Here is a 19,904-nt window from a genome sequence, read left to right on the forward strand (position 1 = left end):
CTGAAAAAGCTGGCTTGAAACTCAACATCCAGAAAACTAAGATCATGGAATAGGGTCCCATTACTTCATGGCAAATAGATAGGGGAAAAGTGGAAACAGTGACAGATTTTATTTTCTTGGGCTCCAAAATCACTGCTGATAGTGACAGCAGCCATGAATAAGACGTTTGCTCCTTGGAAGGAAAGCTATGACAAACCTAGATGGCAGAGACATCACTTTGCCAACCAATGTCGAATAGTCAAAACTATGGTTTTTCCAGTAGTCATTTATGGATGTGAGAGTTGGACCATAAAGAAGGGTGAAAGCTGAATAATTAATGCTTTTGAATTGTGGTGCTGGAGAAGATTCTTGAGAGTCCCATGGATAGCAAACAGATCAAACCAGTCAAACCTAAAGGAAATCAATCCTAAATGTTCCCTGGAAGGGCTGATACTGAAGCTGAAGCTCCAATACTTTTGCCACCTGATGCAGAGTCGACTCATTCGAAAAGACCCTGATGCTGGGAAAGATTGAGGGCAGGAGAAGAGGGCGACAAAGGATAAGATGGTTGGATGGCATCACTAACTCAATGCACATAAATTTGAGCAAACTCTGGAAGATAGTGAGGGACAGGAAAGCCTGGCGTGCTACAGTTCATGGGGTCACAAAGAGTTGGACATGACTCAGTGACTGAACAGCAACATGATTAGCTATACAACAGACAGGATGTCATTAAAACTATTAACAAATTACAGGACTTAGTAAGATCATTTAACAAAATTATTGGATAACAGAGCCATATATAAATCAACTGCATTCCTATATGCTACAAAATATCAATTAGAGATAATATGAAAGAAAATAATACAATAGAAAGAAAAACCATAAGGTACTAAGAAGTCTAAGATGTACATGATCATTATAGAGGCAATTATAAATATTACTAAAGAACATTAGAAAATACCTCTTCAAACTAATCTATAATTTAGTACAATTAAATCAAAATACCAGCAAGATTATTCACAGAACTTGACAAGAGGATTTTCATTATCATCCAATGAAATATAATGAAAGCTCTAAAAAATGGAGACAACACATTATCAGGGATAATTCAGGGATAGACAACACATTCAGGGATAGATAAACAGAACTAACCATATAGAACTCAGACAGACACCATGGGACACTAAATAGCAGAAGTGGCGTTTAAACCAGAAGGAATAGAAGAAATTATTCAAAAAGGATGCTGAGGCAACTCATTAGTTATATAAGAAATAACTTAAGATTCCTTCCTTCTGCCATTAAAAAAGTGAAATTCCTGATAGAAAATGCAAGTAATTTGGAATTGACATGTATACATGATATTTAAAATGGATCATCAAAAGGACTTACTGTACAGTCCAGTATTTTTAGATAAGCAAAATTTATACACAAGCTATTTGCACAGGCACAAATGAAAAATGCCAGCAAATATGTGAAAAGATACTGAAATTCACTAATAGGAAACAGAAATAAACACAAAAATGAGTTAACACTTTATACCCATCAACTTGGCAAAAATTAAAAGCATTTATAACTATTACTAACAGTAGGAATGTGGGGGAAAGGGGGCACTCTCAGCTATTTTGCTGATAAAAAAGTGAAGACTTAGAATCATTTGGAAAAATAATCTGGTAATCTCTATTATAACAAAAGATCTGTCAATGGCAATAAAAGATTAAGTTGGAACCACATCAGCTATTTGGAGGAACTTCCAGAGGATTGATGTGAGAAAAACAGGAAGGTGAAGAAATGTAGATATATGTAATCCTAGTTTACATATATAAAAACTTATATATATAGTTTATATATATAAAAACATATATAAAAAATCCTAATATAAAAACATACAAAAAAAAACCCCCAAAACCTCTGTATATGCAAATGTATATATATTTTATAAATATATATATACATATATCTGTCCAGCATAATTAACAGCACAAAAAGAAAAAAAGAATATATCCCAGGCTGTTTACACTATTCTTTTTATTTTAGTGAGTAGGGGTAGTAATTGATATTGAAAAACAGAGGGAAAGAAATAGGAAAAAAATGACCTGAGCAATAAAGCTGCATTAAAAAAAAAAGATCATGTAAGAGTTTATGATATGAAGTTATGCACTTATTTAAATTAAATATAAAAATACTTTTTATACTAAATACAAAGTTTAAAAACAAAGAACCATATGAGAAATAAAACCTGTTAAACAATGTATGAAAATAATACATTAGTATGGTCACTACTTAATGCAGTCAACAAGTATTTATTAAGAGCATACTATGTTAAATGCTAGAAATAAAAAATTTTCAAAACAAGTACAATTAAAAGAGACAATACATCAAGAAATGGTAATTAACAGGAATAATCTGAGACTGAAAACTTTACCTCATATAATATATATTACTGGAAACTGAACAGAGAGAAAAGCAGCCATCATTGGAGAAGGAGGAGAAAAAGCGTCAATGGCATTAAGAATAATGAATATAAAATATATATATAAATATAAAACATAATGAATATAAAAATATAAAAGAATAAAAATCGTGGCTCAAAGTAAGGCCTAAGTTTTTCCTACACACAACTTTGCCCCCTGAAGCAAGAACTTCAGAGTGTGAGTTGTCAAATGTTGCCTGACCCCACGCGTTCTCCGGCAGAGCAGTAGGTGTGTGGCCGTGCGGGCTGACACTCTGGGTTCCAGCCCTTGTCAGTCTGGGGCCCTGGGTGGTGCCACCCTACCTGGGTCAATCTCTGTCAGTTAAACCCCACCTCATCACCTAGGTCTGACAAAGGACTGCGTTCTAGAGCTCACACCCCAAGGGTTGCAAAAACTAGGTGCGTTCCATGAGCTTTTCTTGTGCTAGAACCTGTCTTTTATTTTTGAACTCTCATTTACTTATAATTTCCACTGGTCTTTCTTAACACCCAGGGAGGCTACTGGAATGGTCAACATGAGGGTGATCTAATGGGCACTTATATAGAAGGGATCTAATAATATCAGGGGGAATCAGCTTGTACTATGAAAAAATGTGAAAATGTAGGGGATACCTACAAAAAAAGAGTATCGGTTATGGAAACAAGAGGGTAAAGCAAATGGCAAAGCAAAAGTTTTGAAATTCAGCCTTGGAAAGGTAAGTGAAGAGAGTCCAAAATTTAGCAGCCTCAGAAAGGCTTCCACATCCCCAAATCAAACAGCATAGTCTCTAAAGGAAGAGCAGAAGAAAGGCTTAACGAGGCCACGTTAGAACATTTGCTGGACTAGGATCTCCTCTGAACTGGCTCAGAAGTCTCAAGGGAGATGGTAAAGCTATTAAGAGGACATTAGGAAAACATTCTTGGCTTCAGTGGAAGCTTCTCCTTTAATGAGTCCAAACTAAATACATTAATAAACAGTACCCAGTGCTTTTCTTAGTTGAAGTAACCATATTACTCAGCATCTCTGGAGCCACAATGACATTTCTGGGAAGGAATGAATAGCTATTTCTTCATTAGGTTTTTCACAATTGATACAGATTCTAAAAGATGAAGGAAAATACTGGGGAAGGAAACTTCAATTCATTTTTCTGTATATGCTCTCATTTTATTGAAGAGACACAAAATCTGGTTTTCTGTCAGAGCACAGACTAAAAACCACTGAGCCGAGCTCCCACGTGAATTCCTCACTTAGTCTTCACTATCTCCTACTAAGATTCCATGCCCTGCCTGCTCCATGGGTTTCTCCTTGAAACATTTTTACATCGTAAGGAATCTGGTTCACTTCAGATTATATGCAAGTATGGAATATTCCTGGTGGGGGCAGATCAGGGAACTAGCATTTTAATAGACTACAAAATGCTCTGAAAAAACATATACAAATATCTATCTCATGTTTTTCATTTTATGTAATTCAACTGAAGATGAACAAGTAATATTCAATTTATAAAAAAACAGCTAGTAAAAAAAAAAAGGCAAGTCAGGAATTCCCAAAATACCCAGTCAAGAGTTAAAAAGGTTATGTAAGATTTTATGCAAATTTTGTACCTGCAAAAGAGTTCTGATTTGGGCTTACAGTCTAAATACTTCTTTGATGTTCCTAGCACCACCATTCTTACCTCATGCCACTAAACTTAACTAATCAAAGTTACCTTACTATCAAGTGTCTGATCAAAAGGAGTCTGTAATATGACAAATGTACTATAGTGTTAAACAAACACTTTATTGTTTGCACAATCGTTCAACAAGGAAAGGCTGATGGTTACAAGCTTTACAATATTTGAATTCTGTTAGTAAAAGTTCAGACAACAACCATTCAAAATTTAAAAGAGCTATATGAATAGTCTGGGGAAACTAGAGAGCTACTTGCAAAAAAAAAAAAAAATGAAATTAGAACCTTCTGAACACCATATAAAAAAATAAGCTCAAAATGGATTTAAGATCTAAACCTAGGAACGGATACTTTAAAACTCCTAGGTGGAAGCACAGGTGGTACACTCTTTGACACAAAAAAGCAGCAATATCTTTTTGGATCTGACTCCTACAGTAATGGAAATAAAAACAAAAATGAACAAATGAGAGCTAATTAAACTTAAAACCTTTTGCACAACAAAAAAAAACCATAAATTAAATGAAAAGACAACCTATGGAATGGGAGAAAATATTTGCAAATGATGCAACCGACAAGGGTTTAATTTCCAAAATACACAAACTGCTCACACTGCTTAAAAAAAAAAAAAACTTATCAAAAAATGGGCAGAAGATCTAAATAGACATTTCTCCAAAGAAGACATGCAGATGACTACAGACACATGAAATGATGCTCAACATGACTACTTATTAGAGAAATGCAAATCAATGAGGTATCACTTCTTACCAGTCAGAATGTCCATCATCAGAAAGTCTAAGAATAATAACGGCTGGAGAGAGTATGGAAAAAAGGGAACCCTCCCACACTGTTAACCAGAATATAAAGCCACCATGGAAAACAGTATGGAGGTTCCTTAAAAAACTAGAAGTAGAGTTATCATATGGTCTGTCAATGCTACTCTTGGGCATATATCTGGAAAAGAAAACTTTTTAATTTGAAAAGATACATGCACCCCAATGTTCATAGTAGCACTATTTATAGCAGCCAACACATGGAAGCAACCTAGATGTCCATCAATAAAGAAATGGATAAAGAAGATGTGGTACATATATACACAATGGAATATTACTCAACCATTAAAAAGAACAAAGTAATGCCATTTACAGCAACATGGACGGAACTGGAGAAGCAAGTCAAAGACAAATATCATATGATATCAGTTACATGTGGAATCTAAAAAAACAATTACAAATGAACTTACTTATAAAATAGCAACAGGCTCAGAAACATGGTTACCAAAGGGAAAAGGTGGTGGGGAGGCATAAATTAGGAGTTTGGGATGAACGGATGCATACTTCTATAAACAAAAGGATGAACAATAAGGTCCTACTGTACAGCACAGGGAACTATTTTCAATATCTTAAAAAGAATCTGAAAAAAAAACTATATATATATAACATTCACTTTGCTGTACACCAGAAACTAACACAGCAGTGTAAATAAACTATACTTTAATGTAAAATATATAAATATTTTTAAAAGCAATATGAAAAGAAAATTATTGCACAACTAATGAAACATTCACCTCTCTAGAGAGACAGCAACTGAGCTACGAGAACAGTGTTGTCTGAAATGTGGCATGTGAGGTACGAAGGCCACGGAAGGTCCTTGTCAAGTTAAGAAAATCTGACATTCACATGCAGCAGCACATAAGCAGCTAAGCCTCACCAAAGGAAGTGAATTCCAGAGTGTGAGCATATCCCTATTGCTCAGACCAGGAGGAACAGGAAAAAAAGAACAGAACAGTAAACAATTTTTAAAAACTCTAAATAAGAAAAGAAGAGTGGCTTTCCCTCAATCAATTTCCAATGACTAATTCTGTGATTTTCATTAGGTGGGAACAGATAAAGCTCTGAGGACCTAAGAACTTCATTAGATCACTAAAACAAAGCAGGTTTTAGCCAAAACCACAGATTGCCTCCCTATAACACATTATATTAATACCCAGAAATCTCTGACATTCTGGAATTTTTAATGACGACTCCCAATCTCTTCACAACTTTTGACTGTCATAATTTGAACTAACATTGAATCGCACATTTTAGGAAGGCAGAAGAATATAGTGGCTGAAAGTCCAGGCATACTTACCCACCTAGAGATTCAATTTTCACCACGGCCACAAACAAAATTCATAAATTACTACTGCCATACAGTACAGGTATATCCATAAGTATTAACACCAAATAGAAAGCAAAGTGTTTTCTCTCCTTAAACACGATCTTTCCGGAACACTCTAAGCCACTTAACTTGGGAGTAGGAAAACGCGTCAGGCTAAATTAATCCTTTCCAGTTTCCACTGCACTGTTTAATCCAAAATCACCTATTAAAAGCACATAGGTTACCACATATATTAAAGTGACAAAGTATGAAATTAAACATTTCTTATCAATAGTGATCCTCTATTGTACTGTCAGAGATGGAATTCCAAAGGACTGTTCAAGCTTTTAGTCAAAATGACAATTACAATGCAAATACTCAGGCTCTGGTTTCTCAAGAATAGGGGTGGGAAGCAATCTTTCTCTCCCTCTTTCTTTGTAATTTTCTGCATTCTGTAAAGAGAGTAGAAAATAAGCATGGAAAATTTCTCTAATCTTCTCTCACAAAAAAGAACAATTGTCTCTTCAGTGCTGTTCTTACGCTCACCAGATGCAATTTGCTTTGAGAACAAACGTATAAAAATCAAGGTTTTTTTTTTTTTTAAAAAAAAGTCTACCCACATCTGTATCTAATTATTCAACAAAGTATCCTCTTCAAAGTAATTACCAACCAACAAGGGTATGTGTCCTTTTGTGAAATGGAGGAAAAATGGAATTTTAGAAAACAAAAGCAGATTTTTCTATCGGCTTACATTATAATTTCAGGTTTGCAATTTTCATTGCTAATTTTCAATGGGCACATTTCCTAAAACTTAAAAAACTTAATCTGTCAATCTAAAAGGGTTAATGATCTTTAAGAACACACAAGTACATCTGAAGAACATCACTTTTAAAGAAAAACATTTTGTAAAAGAAAAAAATAAAGCATTCCTTTTGTTTTTAAATCTTTTGGTTTCCTTGTTTCTAATTTTTTAATGCTTTATATATCTAAGAAACATTTAAAGGTAATCTCATAAGTTTCCTATAATGACAATTATAAAACATAACCAAGATGATATAATGATAATTCATAAATCTACACTAATGTTAACGAATGATTGAATGAGTGGAGAAAACGACAAAGCACTTCTGACAGTAGGATTCCAACTGATTAAGAGATATGACAGAATATTTTTTAAATCACTGTTTAGTATCACTTACAGCAGTAACTGTTTCATGAAAGAACCAATAGATGCTAAAATTTGCAGGTGAAAATATGATGAAATACAGGCTATTTTCAAGTTTCAAAGAGCTTCCCCATAACACAAATAATTAAAAAGCATAATATAGTAACTTTACAGTAGAAAAACCTGGCAAGCAACACCTTAATCAATGTTCAGTTTTCATCAGTGATGGAACAAATCAACATTACATGCCTCCTGATCTGATAACCTAGGAAAACCACAACAACAATTCTCTGGGTGTCCTGCCAGAAGTCTAAGACCTGAATCTAGTGATGAGGAAAAAAAAAAAAAATCAACAAACCTAAAACAAAAGACATTCTACAAACTAACTGACTAGGAAAAAAAAAAAAAAAAGACTGAAAAACTATTCCGGATTAAAGGAAACTAAAGAGACATGATGGTCAAAGCTTTATGTAATCCTGTGTTGTACCCTGGACCAGAAAAGGACTTTAAGTGGCAAAATTTTAATAAAACCTATAGGTTCATAGTATCGATCCAATGTTAATCTTCTGTGATAACAGAAGAGAATGTACACACCCTATTAGATTTAAAAGCATCTACATTATGTCAGCAACTAGCCTCAATAAAAACTTTTAAATATACATACACACTGAGATACATATATAAAATAATAAAGAAAGTCTGGCAAATATGAACATTAGGGGAATCAAGGTAAAGGATATCCATTATTCCTTTGTTCTACTTACTCAACTTCTTCATAAGTCTGCAATTTCAAAACAAAAATATTACCCTGGGCTTCCCTGGTGGCTCAGTGGTAAAGAATCGACCAGCCAGAACAGGAGGCCCCTGGGTCGGGAAGACCCCACGTGCCATGGAGCAACTATGCCCATGCACCACAGCTAGTGAGCCGGCGCTCCAGAGCCCGAGAACTGCAACTGCGGAGCCCGTGCACCCCGAGCCTGTGCTCCCCAGCAAGAGAAGCCACCTCAAGGAGAAGCCTGCGCATTGCCACCAAGAGTCGCCCCGCTCGCCGCACCTAGAGAAAGCCCACATGCAGAAATGAAGGGCCAGCACAGCCACAAATACACAAAATCACTTAAAAAAAATGTTACCTAAAGGGTAACAGTTTGAATTTGACCATAGTCTAGTTCAGGGAACTGCAAACTTCTTCTATAAAGAGCCAGTCAGTCAATACTCATTTTAAGCTTTGTGAGCCATTCAGTCTTTTTCACAACATCTCAACTCTGCTGTTGTGTCACAAAAGTACTGAAAATGAATGGGAGTGGCTCTGTTTCAATAAAATTTTATTTACAAAAATCGGCAGTGGGCCAGATCCAGTCCATAGGCCAGTGCGCTGATCCCTGGTCTAGTTCACACCAAAGAAAATCAATCTGAATAATTATACCTTCAGTTTCACATGTACTGAGCACAAGTTAGATGCTAGGTTAACTGTTTTATCCACATCAACTTATTTACTCCTGCACCAATGTGATTAAGTAAATGCTATGATTATTTCTGTTTTCTACAGAGGAAATGATGTGAAGACTTGACTCATTAGAAAAGACCCTGTTGCTGGGAAAGATTGAGGCAGGAGGAGAAGGGAACGACAGAGGATAAGATGGTTGGATGGCATCACTGACTCGAAGGACATGAGTTTGAGCAAGCTCCCACAGTTGGTGATGGACAGGGAGTCCTGGCATGCTGCAGTCCATGGAGTCACAAAGAGTCAGACACTGAGCAACTGAACAACAGCAGCAAAGGAAATGAGTCTAGAGAAGTTAAGGAACTTGCCCACGGTCATACATCCAGTAAAGTGCAGGCTCTGGGTTTGAACCAGGAAGGGTCATCTATATACAATGAACTGCAAGCAATATGTTGCACTTCTCACATGGATTGTCACATGCAACACCCAGGAACTAAAACCATTTTAACAACAGCTAAACAACCACCTAACCTTAGGATTTACATTACGAAAAGCCACTTTTCACAAACCTCCTGGAGCTGCTGAGAAATAAGTCCCAGTTGATCCTGCCGTCTTTCCACCAGCTCTCTTTCTGTTCGCATCTCTTTCTCTATTTCCTGAAGCCGCCGCTCCACTCGATCTGAAACCTTAACATAAACAAAGAAAGTGACATTATAGAGCTGCTAGGCAAAAAAAGAGACTAAACTGAAGAGATATTTTATGCCAGATACACTACTGCCTAAAGCATTTAAGACTATGGCTTATTTGTAGAACCGTTTTTAATGACATTTATAAAGCAGGTCACAAAAATACTCACTAAAAGTTGCAAGAGAAAACAATCATTAGTCTCCAATTAATCCAAACCTAGACCCCAGAAAAAGACTGAAATGTTTCAAAGTATAACTTGTGTCTAAAGATCAGAGTGAAAGGTAATAAACTAGAAAAGAGTGCCCTCTGGTGAGTTAGAAGACAATTACCAATTTTGCCTACAACTGTATTTATTACTTTATGAATGATAAATTGTTCTATCTATTTAGTTCTTTTTCATTTTAATTACTAAAACCATGACCTGACTTGGAAGGTTTTGATGTTTATATGCAGCAAATAATTGAAAGGGCTTGTCAACCTTTGCTACAATGATATGCTAAAAATAAACCAGCAGTAAAAGATCAAAAAATCAAGTCACATGGAAAATGTTTAATTGGGATTCTCTAAAATAAACATGAAAGAATTTATTCTCTGATGTAAGATTTTTCCTTGCTAAAAGTTATGCACATTCAAACACACTTCATGAGTATTATTATACAGTCCCCTAAATAAAATATACACTACTTGAGTACTTGCATATATTTGGTATAGGAGGATACGATAAAAGATATTTGTATTCATTTAAGAGAAGCAATATATACAGCCCTGTTACAAAAAATCTTTTGCCACAAATTCTATAGAGTCAATAAAGGTCTTGGTCACAAGGGATCTTACTGGGGCAACAGAAATACTCCAAACTAGATTATTAAAACAAGACCTGGTGCTGACTGTGGCTCAGAACGTGAGCTCCTTATTGCAAATGCAGGCTTAAACAGAAGAAATCAGGGAAAACCACTAGGTCATTCAGGTACGACCTAAATCAAATCCCTTATGATTACAGACAGTGGAGGAAATGAATAGATTCAAGGGATTAGATCTGGTAGACAGAGCATCTGAAGAACTATGGACAGAGGTTCATAGTATTATAAAGGAAGGAAGCAGTGACCAAAACCATCCCAAAGAGAAAGAAATGCAAGAAGGCAAAGGGGTTGTCTGAGGAGGCTTTACAAATACCTGAGAAAAGAAGTGAAAGGCAAGGGAGAAAGAGAAAGATATACCCAACTGAATGAAGAGTTCCAGAGAATAGAAAGGAAAGATAAGAAGGCCTTCTTCAATGAACAATGCCAAGAAGTAGAGGAAAACAACAGAATGGGAAAGAACAGAAACCTCTTCAAGAACACTGGAAATATCAAGCAAACATTTCATGCAAGGATGGACATGATAAAGGACAGAAACAGTAAGGACCTAAAAAAAGCAAACGAGATTAAGAGGTGGCAAATACACAGAGAAGAACTATACAAAGAAGGCCTTAATGATCTGAATAACCACAAGAGCAAACTTGGAAAACTCAGCAGTGGCCACAGGACTGGAAAAGGTCAGTTTTCATTCCAACCCCCAAAGAAAGACAACGCCAGAGAATGTTCAAACTATCTCACAACTGCACTCATCTCACACACTAGCAAAGTAATGCTCAAAATTCTCCAAGCTAGGCTTCAACAGTATGTGAACCAAGAACTTCCAGATGTTCAAGCTGGATTTAGAAAAGGCAGAGGAACCAGAGAACAAACTGCCAACAACCATTGGCTCATTGACAAAGCAAGACAATTGGAGCAAAACATCTACTTCTGCTTCATTGACTACTCAAATGCCTTTGGCTGTGTGGATCACAACAAACTATGAAAAATTCTTCAAGAGATGGGAATCCCAGACCATTTTACCTGCCTCCTGAGAAACCTGTATGCTGGTTAAGAAGCAACAGTTAGAACCAGACAAGGAACAACAGACTGGTTAAAAATTGGGAAAAGAGAAAGTCAAGGCTGTATACTGTCACCCTGCTTATTTAATTTATATACAGAGTACACCATGCAAAATGCTGGGTTGGATAAATCACAAGCTGGAGTTAAGACTGCTGGGAGAAATATCAACAACCTCAGATATGCAGATGATACCATTCTAATGGCAAAAAGCAAAGAGGAACTAAAAAGCCTCTTGATAAAGTTAGAAGAAGAGAGTGAAAAAGCTGGTTTAAAATTCTGCATTCAAAAAACTAAGATCATGGCATCTGGTCCCATCACTTTATGGCAAATAGATGGGGAAAAAGTGGAAACAGTGGCAGATTTTAATTTCTTAGGCTCCAAAATCACTGTGGATGTTGACTGAAGCCATGAAATTAAAAGACGCTTGTTCTTGGGAAAGAAAAGCTATGACAAACCTGAACAGTGCATTAAAAAACAGAACCATCACTTTGCTGACAAAGGTCTGTACAGTCAAAGCTATAGCTTTTCCAGTAGTCATTTACGGATGGGAGAGTTGGACCATAAAGAAGGCTGACCACCAAAAAATTAATGCTTTTTAATTTCGGTGCTGGGGAACACTCTTGAGAGTCCCTTGGACTGCAAGGAGATCAAACCAGTCAATCCTAAAGGAAATCAACCCTTAAAAGTTGCTAAAAGGACTGATGCTGAAGCTGAAGCTCCAATACTTTGGCCACCTGATGCGAAGAGCTGACTCACTGGGAAAGACCCTGATGCTGGGAAAGACTGAAGGCAAAGGGAGCAGCAGGGGATAGGATGGTTAGAGAGCATCAAGGACTCAATGGACATGAGTTTGTGCAAACTCTGCTGCTGCTGCTGCTGCTAAGTCACTTCAGTCATGTCTGACTCTGTGCGACCCCATAGACGGCAGCCCACCAGGCTCCCCCGTCCTTGGGATTCTCCAGGCAAGAACACCGGAGTGGGTTGCCATTGCCTTCTCCAATGCATAAAAGTGAAAAGTGAAAGTGAAGATGCTCAGTCGTGTCCAACTCTTAGCAACCCCATGGACTGCAGCCCACCAGGCTCCTCCATCCATGGGATTCTCCAGGCAAGAGTACTGGAGTTGATTGCTATTGCTTTCTCTGTGTGCAAACTCTAGGAGGCAGTGAAAGACAGGGAAACCTGACATGCTACAATCTACAGGGTCACAAAGAGTTGGACACAACTTAGCGACTGAACAAACAGACACAAAACTAGATTATGGTGATAGGTGCATAACTGAGTACATTTACTGAAAATTATTGAATTGCACACTTAAAGCAGATTAATTTTATGGTAAACTATAATGAAGCAACTTAGCAGCAGCAGCAGCATACCTCAAATCAGGTTTTTCTTTGAAAAGACATTGGTAAACATAAGTTCAATTAGTCAATAAAGGTTAAGCAAGAATATTCCATCAAAAATTAGTAGTTAACATTTACTAAGACTGGTAAGTCTTGGGTTTCCAACTTTGAGTGCGCAAGAGCAATTAAGATATTTACTATGATATTCAGAGTACTTTACTAAAACCTCAAAACACCCTTTAGCATCAAGCTTCTAATTTATTCTAGCAATCAACCCTAATATCCCGACAATTTACTACTGCATCTGAAATAAAGGCAGTACTTGCTGTTACAGAAACAATATTAAAAATAAAAAAATAAAGCTAATTCATTCTATTTTTATAAAATGGTAATACTGTCATTGTTCACTCAGTATGAAAATAGCAACACTTATTAAAAATAAATGATAGGGAATGATCCCAAACATAGTAAGGTGGCTATTATCAACAAAAACCAGAAAACAATGCTGGGGAGGCTGCAGGGAAACTGAAACCCTGCTGCATTGCTGGTGGGATGTACAAGTGTGCGCTCACTATGGAAAACAGTCCAGTGGTTCCTTAAAAAAGTGATTAACCACATGATTCAGCAATAGCATTTCTAGGCATACACCTAAAAGAACCGAAATCCAGGTCTCAAAGTGATTATTTGTATACCCAAGTTTGTAGCAGCACTACCCACAACAGCCAAAAGGAAGAAGCAACTCAAGTGTCCACGTGCAATGGTGGCTGCAGGGTCCGGGGGAAGGAAGACTAAGTAGCTGCTGTCTAATGGGTGCAGTTCCTGTTTGGTAAGATGAAGAGACTTCTGTATTTGGTTGGACAACAATGCGAAGGTACATAACACTACCTAACTGAACACTTAAAAATGGATAAGACTGTACATTTTATGTTCTATATATTTCACAATTAAAAATAAACAAATAATATAGAATGACAAAAATGTCTCTAATCTGTTAATATCATATATCAGAAGAAAATAACATTAAGTATTTTGTTGTATACTTGTATTCTTCAAGAGATGGGAACACCAGACCACCTAACCTGCCTCTTGAGAAACCTGTATGCAGGTCAGGAAGCAACAGTTAGAACTGGATATGGAACAACAGACTGGTTCCAAATAGGAAAAGGAGTACATCAAGGCTGTATATTGTCACCCTGCTTATTTAACTTATATGCAGAGTATATCATGAGAAACGCTGGGCTGGAAGAAGCACAAGCTGGAATTAAGACTGCTGGGAGAAATATCAATAACCTCAGATATGCAGATGACACCACCCATATGGCAGAAAGTGAAGAACTAAAGGGCCTCTTGACAAAAGTGAAAGAGGAGAGTGAAAAAGTTGGCTTAAAACTCAACATTCAGAAAACTAAGATCATGGCATCCGGTCCCATCACTTCATGACAGATAGATGGGGAAACAGTGGCTGACTTTATTTTTTGGGGGCTCCAAAATCACTGCAGATGGTGATTGCAGCCATGAAATTAAAAGACATATATACATATTTTTTTCTTTCTGTTCACATATCATGGACAAATTTCCATGACAACAAATCTACATCCTGATTTTTAACAAAGGTATAGTTTTCTGTAACTGATTAAAATAATTCCCTATTGATAATGGGATAACTGTAATTTATTTTTACTGGCATATGTTGTGACAGATACTCCTGTACAAGATTGTTTTTGTAAACTCAAAATACAATCCTTAAGTAGAATTAAGGCAAAAGGTATGAATCAAAAAATTTTTTAAAAATATGGACTTGACAGAATTTTGAACTTTTACCCAAATCTTTAATTCTAAAAAGACTGAGGATATGAAGCAAGGTATTAACCATGAATCACAAAACAAACTAATGAGAAAACTGATCCCAATACCAGTCTCCTTTTTCAGCAGCATTTGTAATTCTCAGCTCCATTTTCAAACACTCATTCATTCAGTAAGAATACACAGACACTAATTTGTTCCAGCTTAATGCTAGGCAGAGGTTAGACATACGGCAATACATGGATATATCCACAGACTCTGCCGTTCAATAACTTTTATCCATTGAAGACTGACAATGAATAAGTAATGAGAAATTTCCTAATTAAATTCAATGAGTTGAGCAACTGATGTACTTCAGGAAAGCAGGCTGTGCCTATTATTAGCATCCTATCAAAATGTAAGCAATTCAAGTAACTAAATATCGAAATCAAAACCCAAGATTATTTAGCAATTATCTACCCTACCACTATAACTGGTACATGTAATGAGACTGAGCTACCATATTTGAAGGACTCTGTTTTGAAATAATGGTTGTGTTAGGCAGTTTCTGACAGGGTTTCAACAATCTCTGCTTCCTGGTGTTCATACACTGATAATAATTTCCTCCCCTTGAGTGTGGGCTGGCCCTAGTACTTCCTTCTAGTGAACAGAATATGACAAAAGTGATGATGTGTCATTTCGATGATTAAGGAACAAAAACTCTTTCATCTTATTAGCATGTTTTCTCTTCTTGCTTGCTTGCTCTAAAGAGGCAAGCTGCCATGTTCTGAAATGCTTTGTATAGAGACCACATGTCAAAGAAACAAAAGAGGCCTCTGACCAACAGGTCATGATGCCTGATGCTTCAGTCCAATAACCTAAAAGGAGCCAAATGAGCAAGGAAGATCATCCATTCTAGTGAAGCCTTGAGATCACCGTAGCCTGTGAAAGACCCAGAGCCACACCTGAATTCCTAATCCACATTAACTGTGAAATAATAAAAGTTTAAAGCCACTAAATTTTGGGAGATTTGTTATGCAGCCATAGATAGTTAACTAATGTAAATTTCTAATTGGTTTTCAAATAAATCCTCACCCAAGAAATAAACTAGAGAGTCTGATGAAGAAGAAGAAAATATACATGTTTTTTCCACTTCATTCAGAAAATTTCTACCCACTTCACATAATTTTGTTCTCCATTTCTAATTATTAAGACCCCCATTTCATCCACGGTAGAGGGATTTTTAAATAGACAGGTAGGTGGTCAGTATTGAGAAATAGCTAAACAGTACTGAGAAAAAAATAAAACACACACACAAACCAGCATGATTGAAAACGAATAAACACACAAACTATTTTATGAATTTCATTGACTGTGTAGATCACACCAAACTGTGGAAAATTCTTCAAAGAGATTGGAATACCAGATCACCTTACCTGCCTCCTATGAAACCTACATGCAGTTCAAGAAGCAACAGTTAGAACTGGACATGGAAAAACAGACTGGTTCCAAATTGGGAAAGGAGTACGTGAAGTCTGTATATTGTCACCCTGCTTATTTAAATAATATGCAGAGTACATCATGCAAAATGCCATGCTGGATGAAACACAAGCTGGAATCAAGACAGCCAGGAGAAATATCAACAACCACAGAAATGCAGATGACACCACCCTAATGCCAGAAAGTGAAGTGGAACTAAATGCTTCTTGATGAAGGTGAAAGAAGAGAGTGAAAAAGCTGGCTTAAAACTCAGCATTCAAAAACCTAAAATCATGACATCTGGTCCATCACTTCATGGCAAATAAATGGGAAACAATGGAACCAGTGACAGACTTTATTTTCTTGGGCTCCAAAATCACTGCAGATGGTGACTGCAGCCATGAAATTAAAACACACTTGCTCCTTGGAAGAAAGCTATGACAAACTTAGCACATTAAAAAGCAGAGACATTACTTTACCAACAAAATCTGTATAGTCAAAGCTATGGTTTTTCCTATGGTCACGTACAGATATGAGAGCTAGACCATAAAGAAGGCTGAGTGCCAAAGAATTGATGCTTTTGAACTGTGGTGTTGGAGAAGACTCTTGAGAGCCCTTTGAACTGCAAGATCAAACCAGTCAATCCTAAAGGAAATTAGTCCTGAATATTCATTGGAAGGACTGATGCTGAAGCTGAAACTCCAATACTTTGGCCACCTGATGGAATGAGCAGAGTCATTAGAAAAGACCCTGAAGCTGGGAAAGACTGAAGGCAAGAGGGGGAGGGGATGACAGAGGACAAGATGGTTAGATGGCATCACCGACTCAATGGATATGAGTTTGAGCAAGCTCTAGGAGATGGTGAAGGACGGGAAACCTGTACAGGGTACAGTCTAGGCACTTTCAAAAGGATCAAATACACATCAGCTCAAATAAGATAAGGGTTTCTTTCTCTCTCATCTTACTGCCCAGAAGAAAGTAAGATAAACTGACAGGCCACTCTCTTCCCTAAGGTCATTCAGAGATCCAGGTTCCTTCCATCTGTTGCTCCATCACCCCCAGACTGTTATCCTCATCTGCATGGCTTAAGCTGGGTCCGTGCTACAACCCCATTTCAACCCAAATACAGAGAGAGGAAGTCTCAGCCAAGTGGCTTTGTTTTCAAGGAGACAACCCAAAAGGTGCATGTACCACTTCTACTCACACCTAGTCAGTCACATGGTCACAACTTAGAAAGGAAGGAAATCTAAGATACGGTCATCTCTACCTGAGTCATCACGGGCCTGGATAAAACTGCTGGGGGTGGGGAACAGGCTCATAAGAGGAGGAAGATGGGGATCTAATGCTAAAGGAAAGAAGGAACTCATTACAATGGGCCAATTAGAGAAATATAACTTCACGCATATTGCAGCTTTAAGGTAAGCCACATTTCATCCTTTTTGGAAAACAGTAACATAAATGTTAACTCTCAGATGGAAGTATTAGAAGAGGACATTTAAAATACTAATTATAAAGTTGAGCAATGTGCAACAAATTACAAATGCACATAAATTTTAATCTTATAAATCCACTCTTAGAAATTTATTCTACCAATTTACTTTCCCATGTGAAAAATGGTGCATGTTCAAGATCAATAACTGCAGTGCTGTGGATAAAAGCAAAAGATTTAAACCACCTAAATGTCCATCAATATAAGACTGGTTAAATAAATTATGGGACAGTCAATGGAATGCTTTAAATATTAAAACAAAGGAATTAGGAAACTCATGAAATACTAATATGGAACAATATCAAAAATATATTAAGTGTAAAAGGCAATATACAGAAGTGTATATTACTATGCTAATTGATAACAATAACAACAAAGGGAGAGTAACAGCGGCCACTCTAGAGGCGGTCACTTGAGTGACAAAAGGGAGCCAGCCATGCAAAAAAATGGGAAAAGAGAAGCCAATGCAAAGACCAAAATGTAGGAATGAGTTTGGCAAAACCAAGGAACCTAGAGAAAGCCAGATAATGTAGGCAGTATAGCCTACGGTAAATAATTTGAAACAGAAAAATCTCAGGGAGAGTTTTAAAAAGCCTTAGAGAAATTCAGTGTGATGACTACTTTTAAAAATCACTTGGGAGAATTCCCTGGCAGTCCAGCGGTCTGGACATTATGCTCTCACTACTGCGGGCCCAGGTTCAATCTCTGGTTGGGGAACTAAAATCTCACAAGCTAAAAAAATTAATTAATTAAAAAAATAAAATAAAATCTCACAAGCTTCTTGGCATGGCCAAAAAATAAAATAAAAATCACTTGGGAACTGTCAGCACAGATATGGACAACTGTAAGAAGCTAGAGCCCAAGTTCAATGCATTCCACTGCAGTAAACTCAATAAAAGTGATTGAACAGAAGTATTAGATGATATAGATGGAATTGAGCAAGACTGCAAGAAATAAAAAGGACAAAATTTGATAATGGATTGGAAGTGTGGTATGAAAAATAAGATCTGGAGTGAATCCTAGGTGACTGCTGGGTAGACTGTTACACACTTTCCTGAGACAGAGAAGACCAAAGGAAGAACAAATATAAACAGTTCTAAACAGAATGGCACAGGCTTTGTACCTAATGACACAGCATATATTTATAACTTTTGAAAGATTAAGATAATTTCCAATAATAAGATTATAAGGACTGCACACATTATTGCCACCCCACATTTATTTTCTATTTCTGAGACCTAAGGGAAAAGCCTAATACTGAAGAATTCTTTTTTACCAGAGTCCATATTAATCAGTCAGATTCACTGCCAAAATATCAAAATGTTCTGAATCTCTAAATTTAGTTGTAAAAAAAGCAGAATAACAATGAAAATTAGGACAGCTTTTAAAGTTAGCATTTTAATGAAGAGAGATGAAACAAAAGCAGCATTCTGTTCATAGGATTGTATTCTGGAGTTTCAATATGTTGATTCCTCATATCTTTAATAATATCTGCTGGCTTAAAATCTACTTCAGTAAGCATTAGTTATACACCCTGCCATTGTAATCTCTGCAATACCTATTTTATTCTAAATGCAGTACTGGGGGAATTCTTAGAGTTCGATTAATAATCAACTCATAAGCTGCTGGATCCATGTTTACATTTTGAATTTAGTGACCTTCCTACAGAAATAAAAATGTTTTTAAATAATCAAACTTAATGTGCCCTCCTAACACACTCAACCAGATAAAGCCCAGATAACTAATGGACTAAAATTTTTCCTATGGTATGATGCACACAAAATATTGTTTATTATCATGATTAAGTGTTGACAGAAAATGTTTCCCATAACATCATGCTAAAATAATATTCCCCTTCCAATGGGCAGTTTGAAAACAAACAAACAAAAATTTATGACACCCAAAGGATTAACAAATTAGATCTTGGCATGTGCAATAGGAACTAATACTTTCTGTCTCTCAAAGAAAAATGTGTTCTATAAACTTTCAAGATACATTTCAGTTACTGAGAAAAATGCATGATAAACAACTGTAGCCTCAGAATAATGCCCAATAAATGTGATTAAAAGCAGCTACCAAAAGAAATTGAAATTGGTAGACGACAGGAGCAGTCAGTCATTTTTCTTTATGTATTTGTACAATATTTAAAAGGTTTCCACAGTGAATGTGCATCACTTTGGTAATCTTATTTTAAAACTAAATCTGGAGGTGGGGACACAGTTGCAGCCTCTGAGAAGTTTAATGCTCAGACAACAAAACTGCATTTTCCCTGACGACAGGCTATCATGAATTCACAAATACAACACACTGTGTCAGACTGTTATAAAATATAAATGCTGACTTCAATTGGAATGAGTCACAAAATCTAT

The 19,904-nt window shown here is 36.5% G+C and overlaps 1 protein-coding gene across 3 annotated transcripts in view; it reads right to left on the reverse strand.

The window, feature by feature from the left end:
* Positions 1–19,904, reverse strand: part of CEP128 (centrosomal protein 128) — a 465,565-nt gene that overhangs the window by 384,489 nt on the left and 61,172 nt on the right. For all 3 annotated transcript variants that reach the window (XM_043472686.1, XM_043472687.1, XM_043472685.1), the window contains one exon: positions 9,412–9,528. In XM_043472686.1, coding sequence (XP_043328621.1) covers positions 9,412–9,528 — 117 coding nt within the window. The remainder of the gene's footprint in view (positions 1–9,411; positions 9,529–19,904) is intronic.

Source organism: Cervus canadensis, chromosome 6 (genome assembly GCF_019320065.1).
Source record: "Cervus canadensis isolate Bull #8, Minnesota chromosome 6, ASM1932006v1, whole genome shotgun sequence".
NCBI lineage: Eukaryota > Metazoa > Chordata > Mammalia > Artiodactyla > Cervidae > Cervus > Cervus canadensis.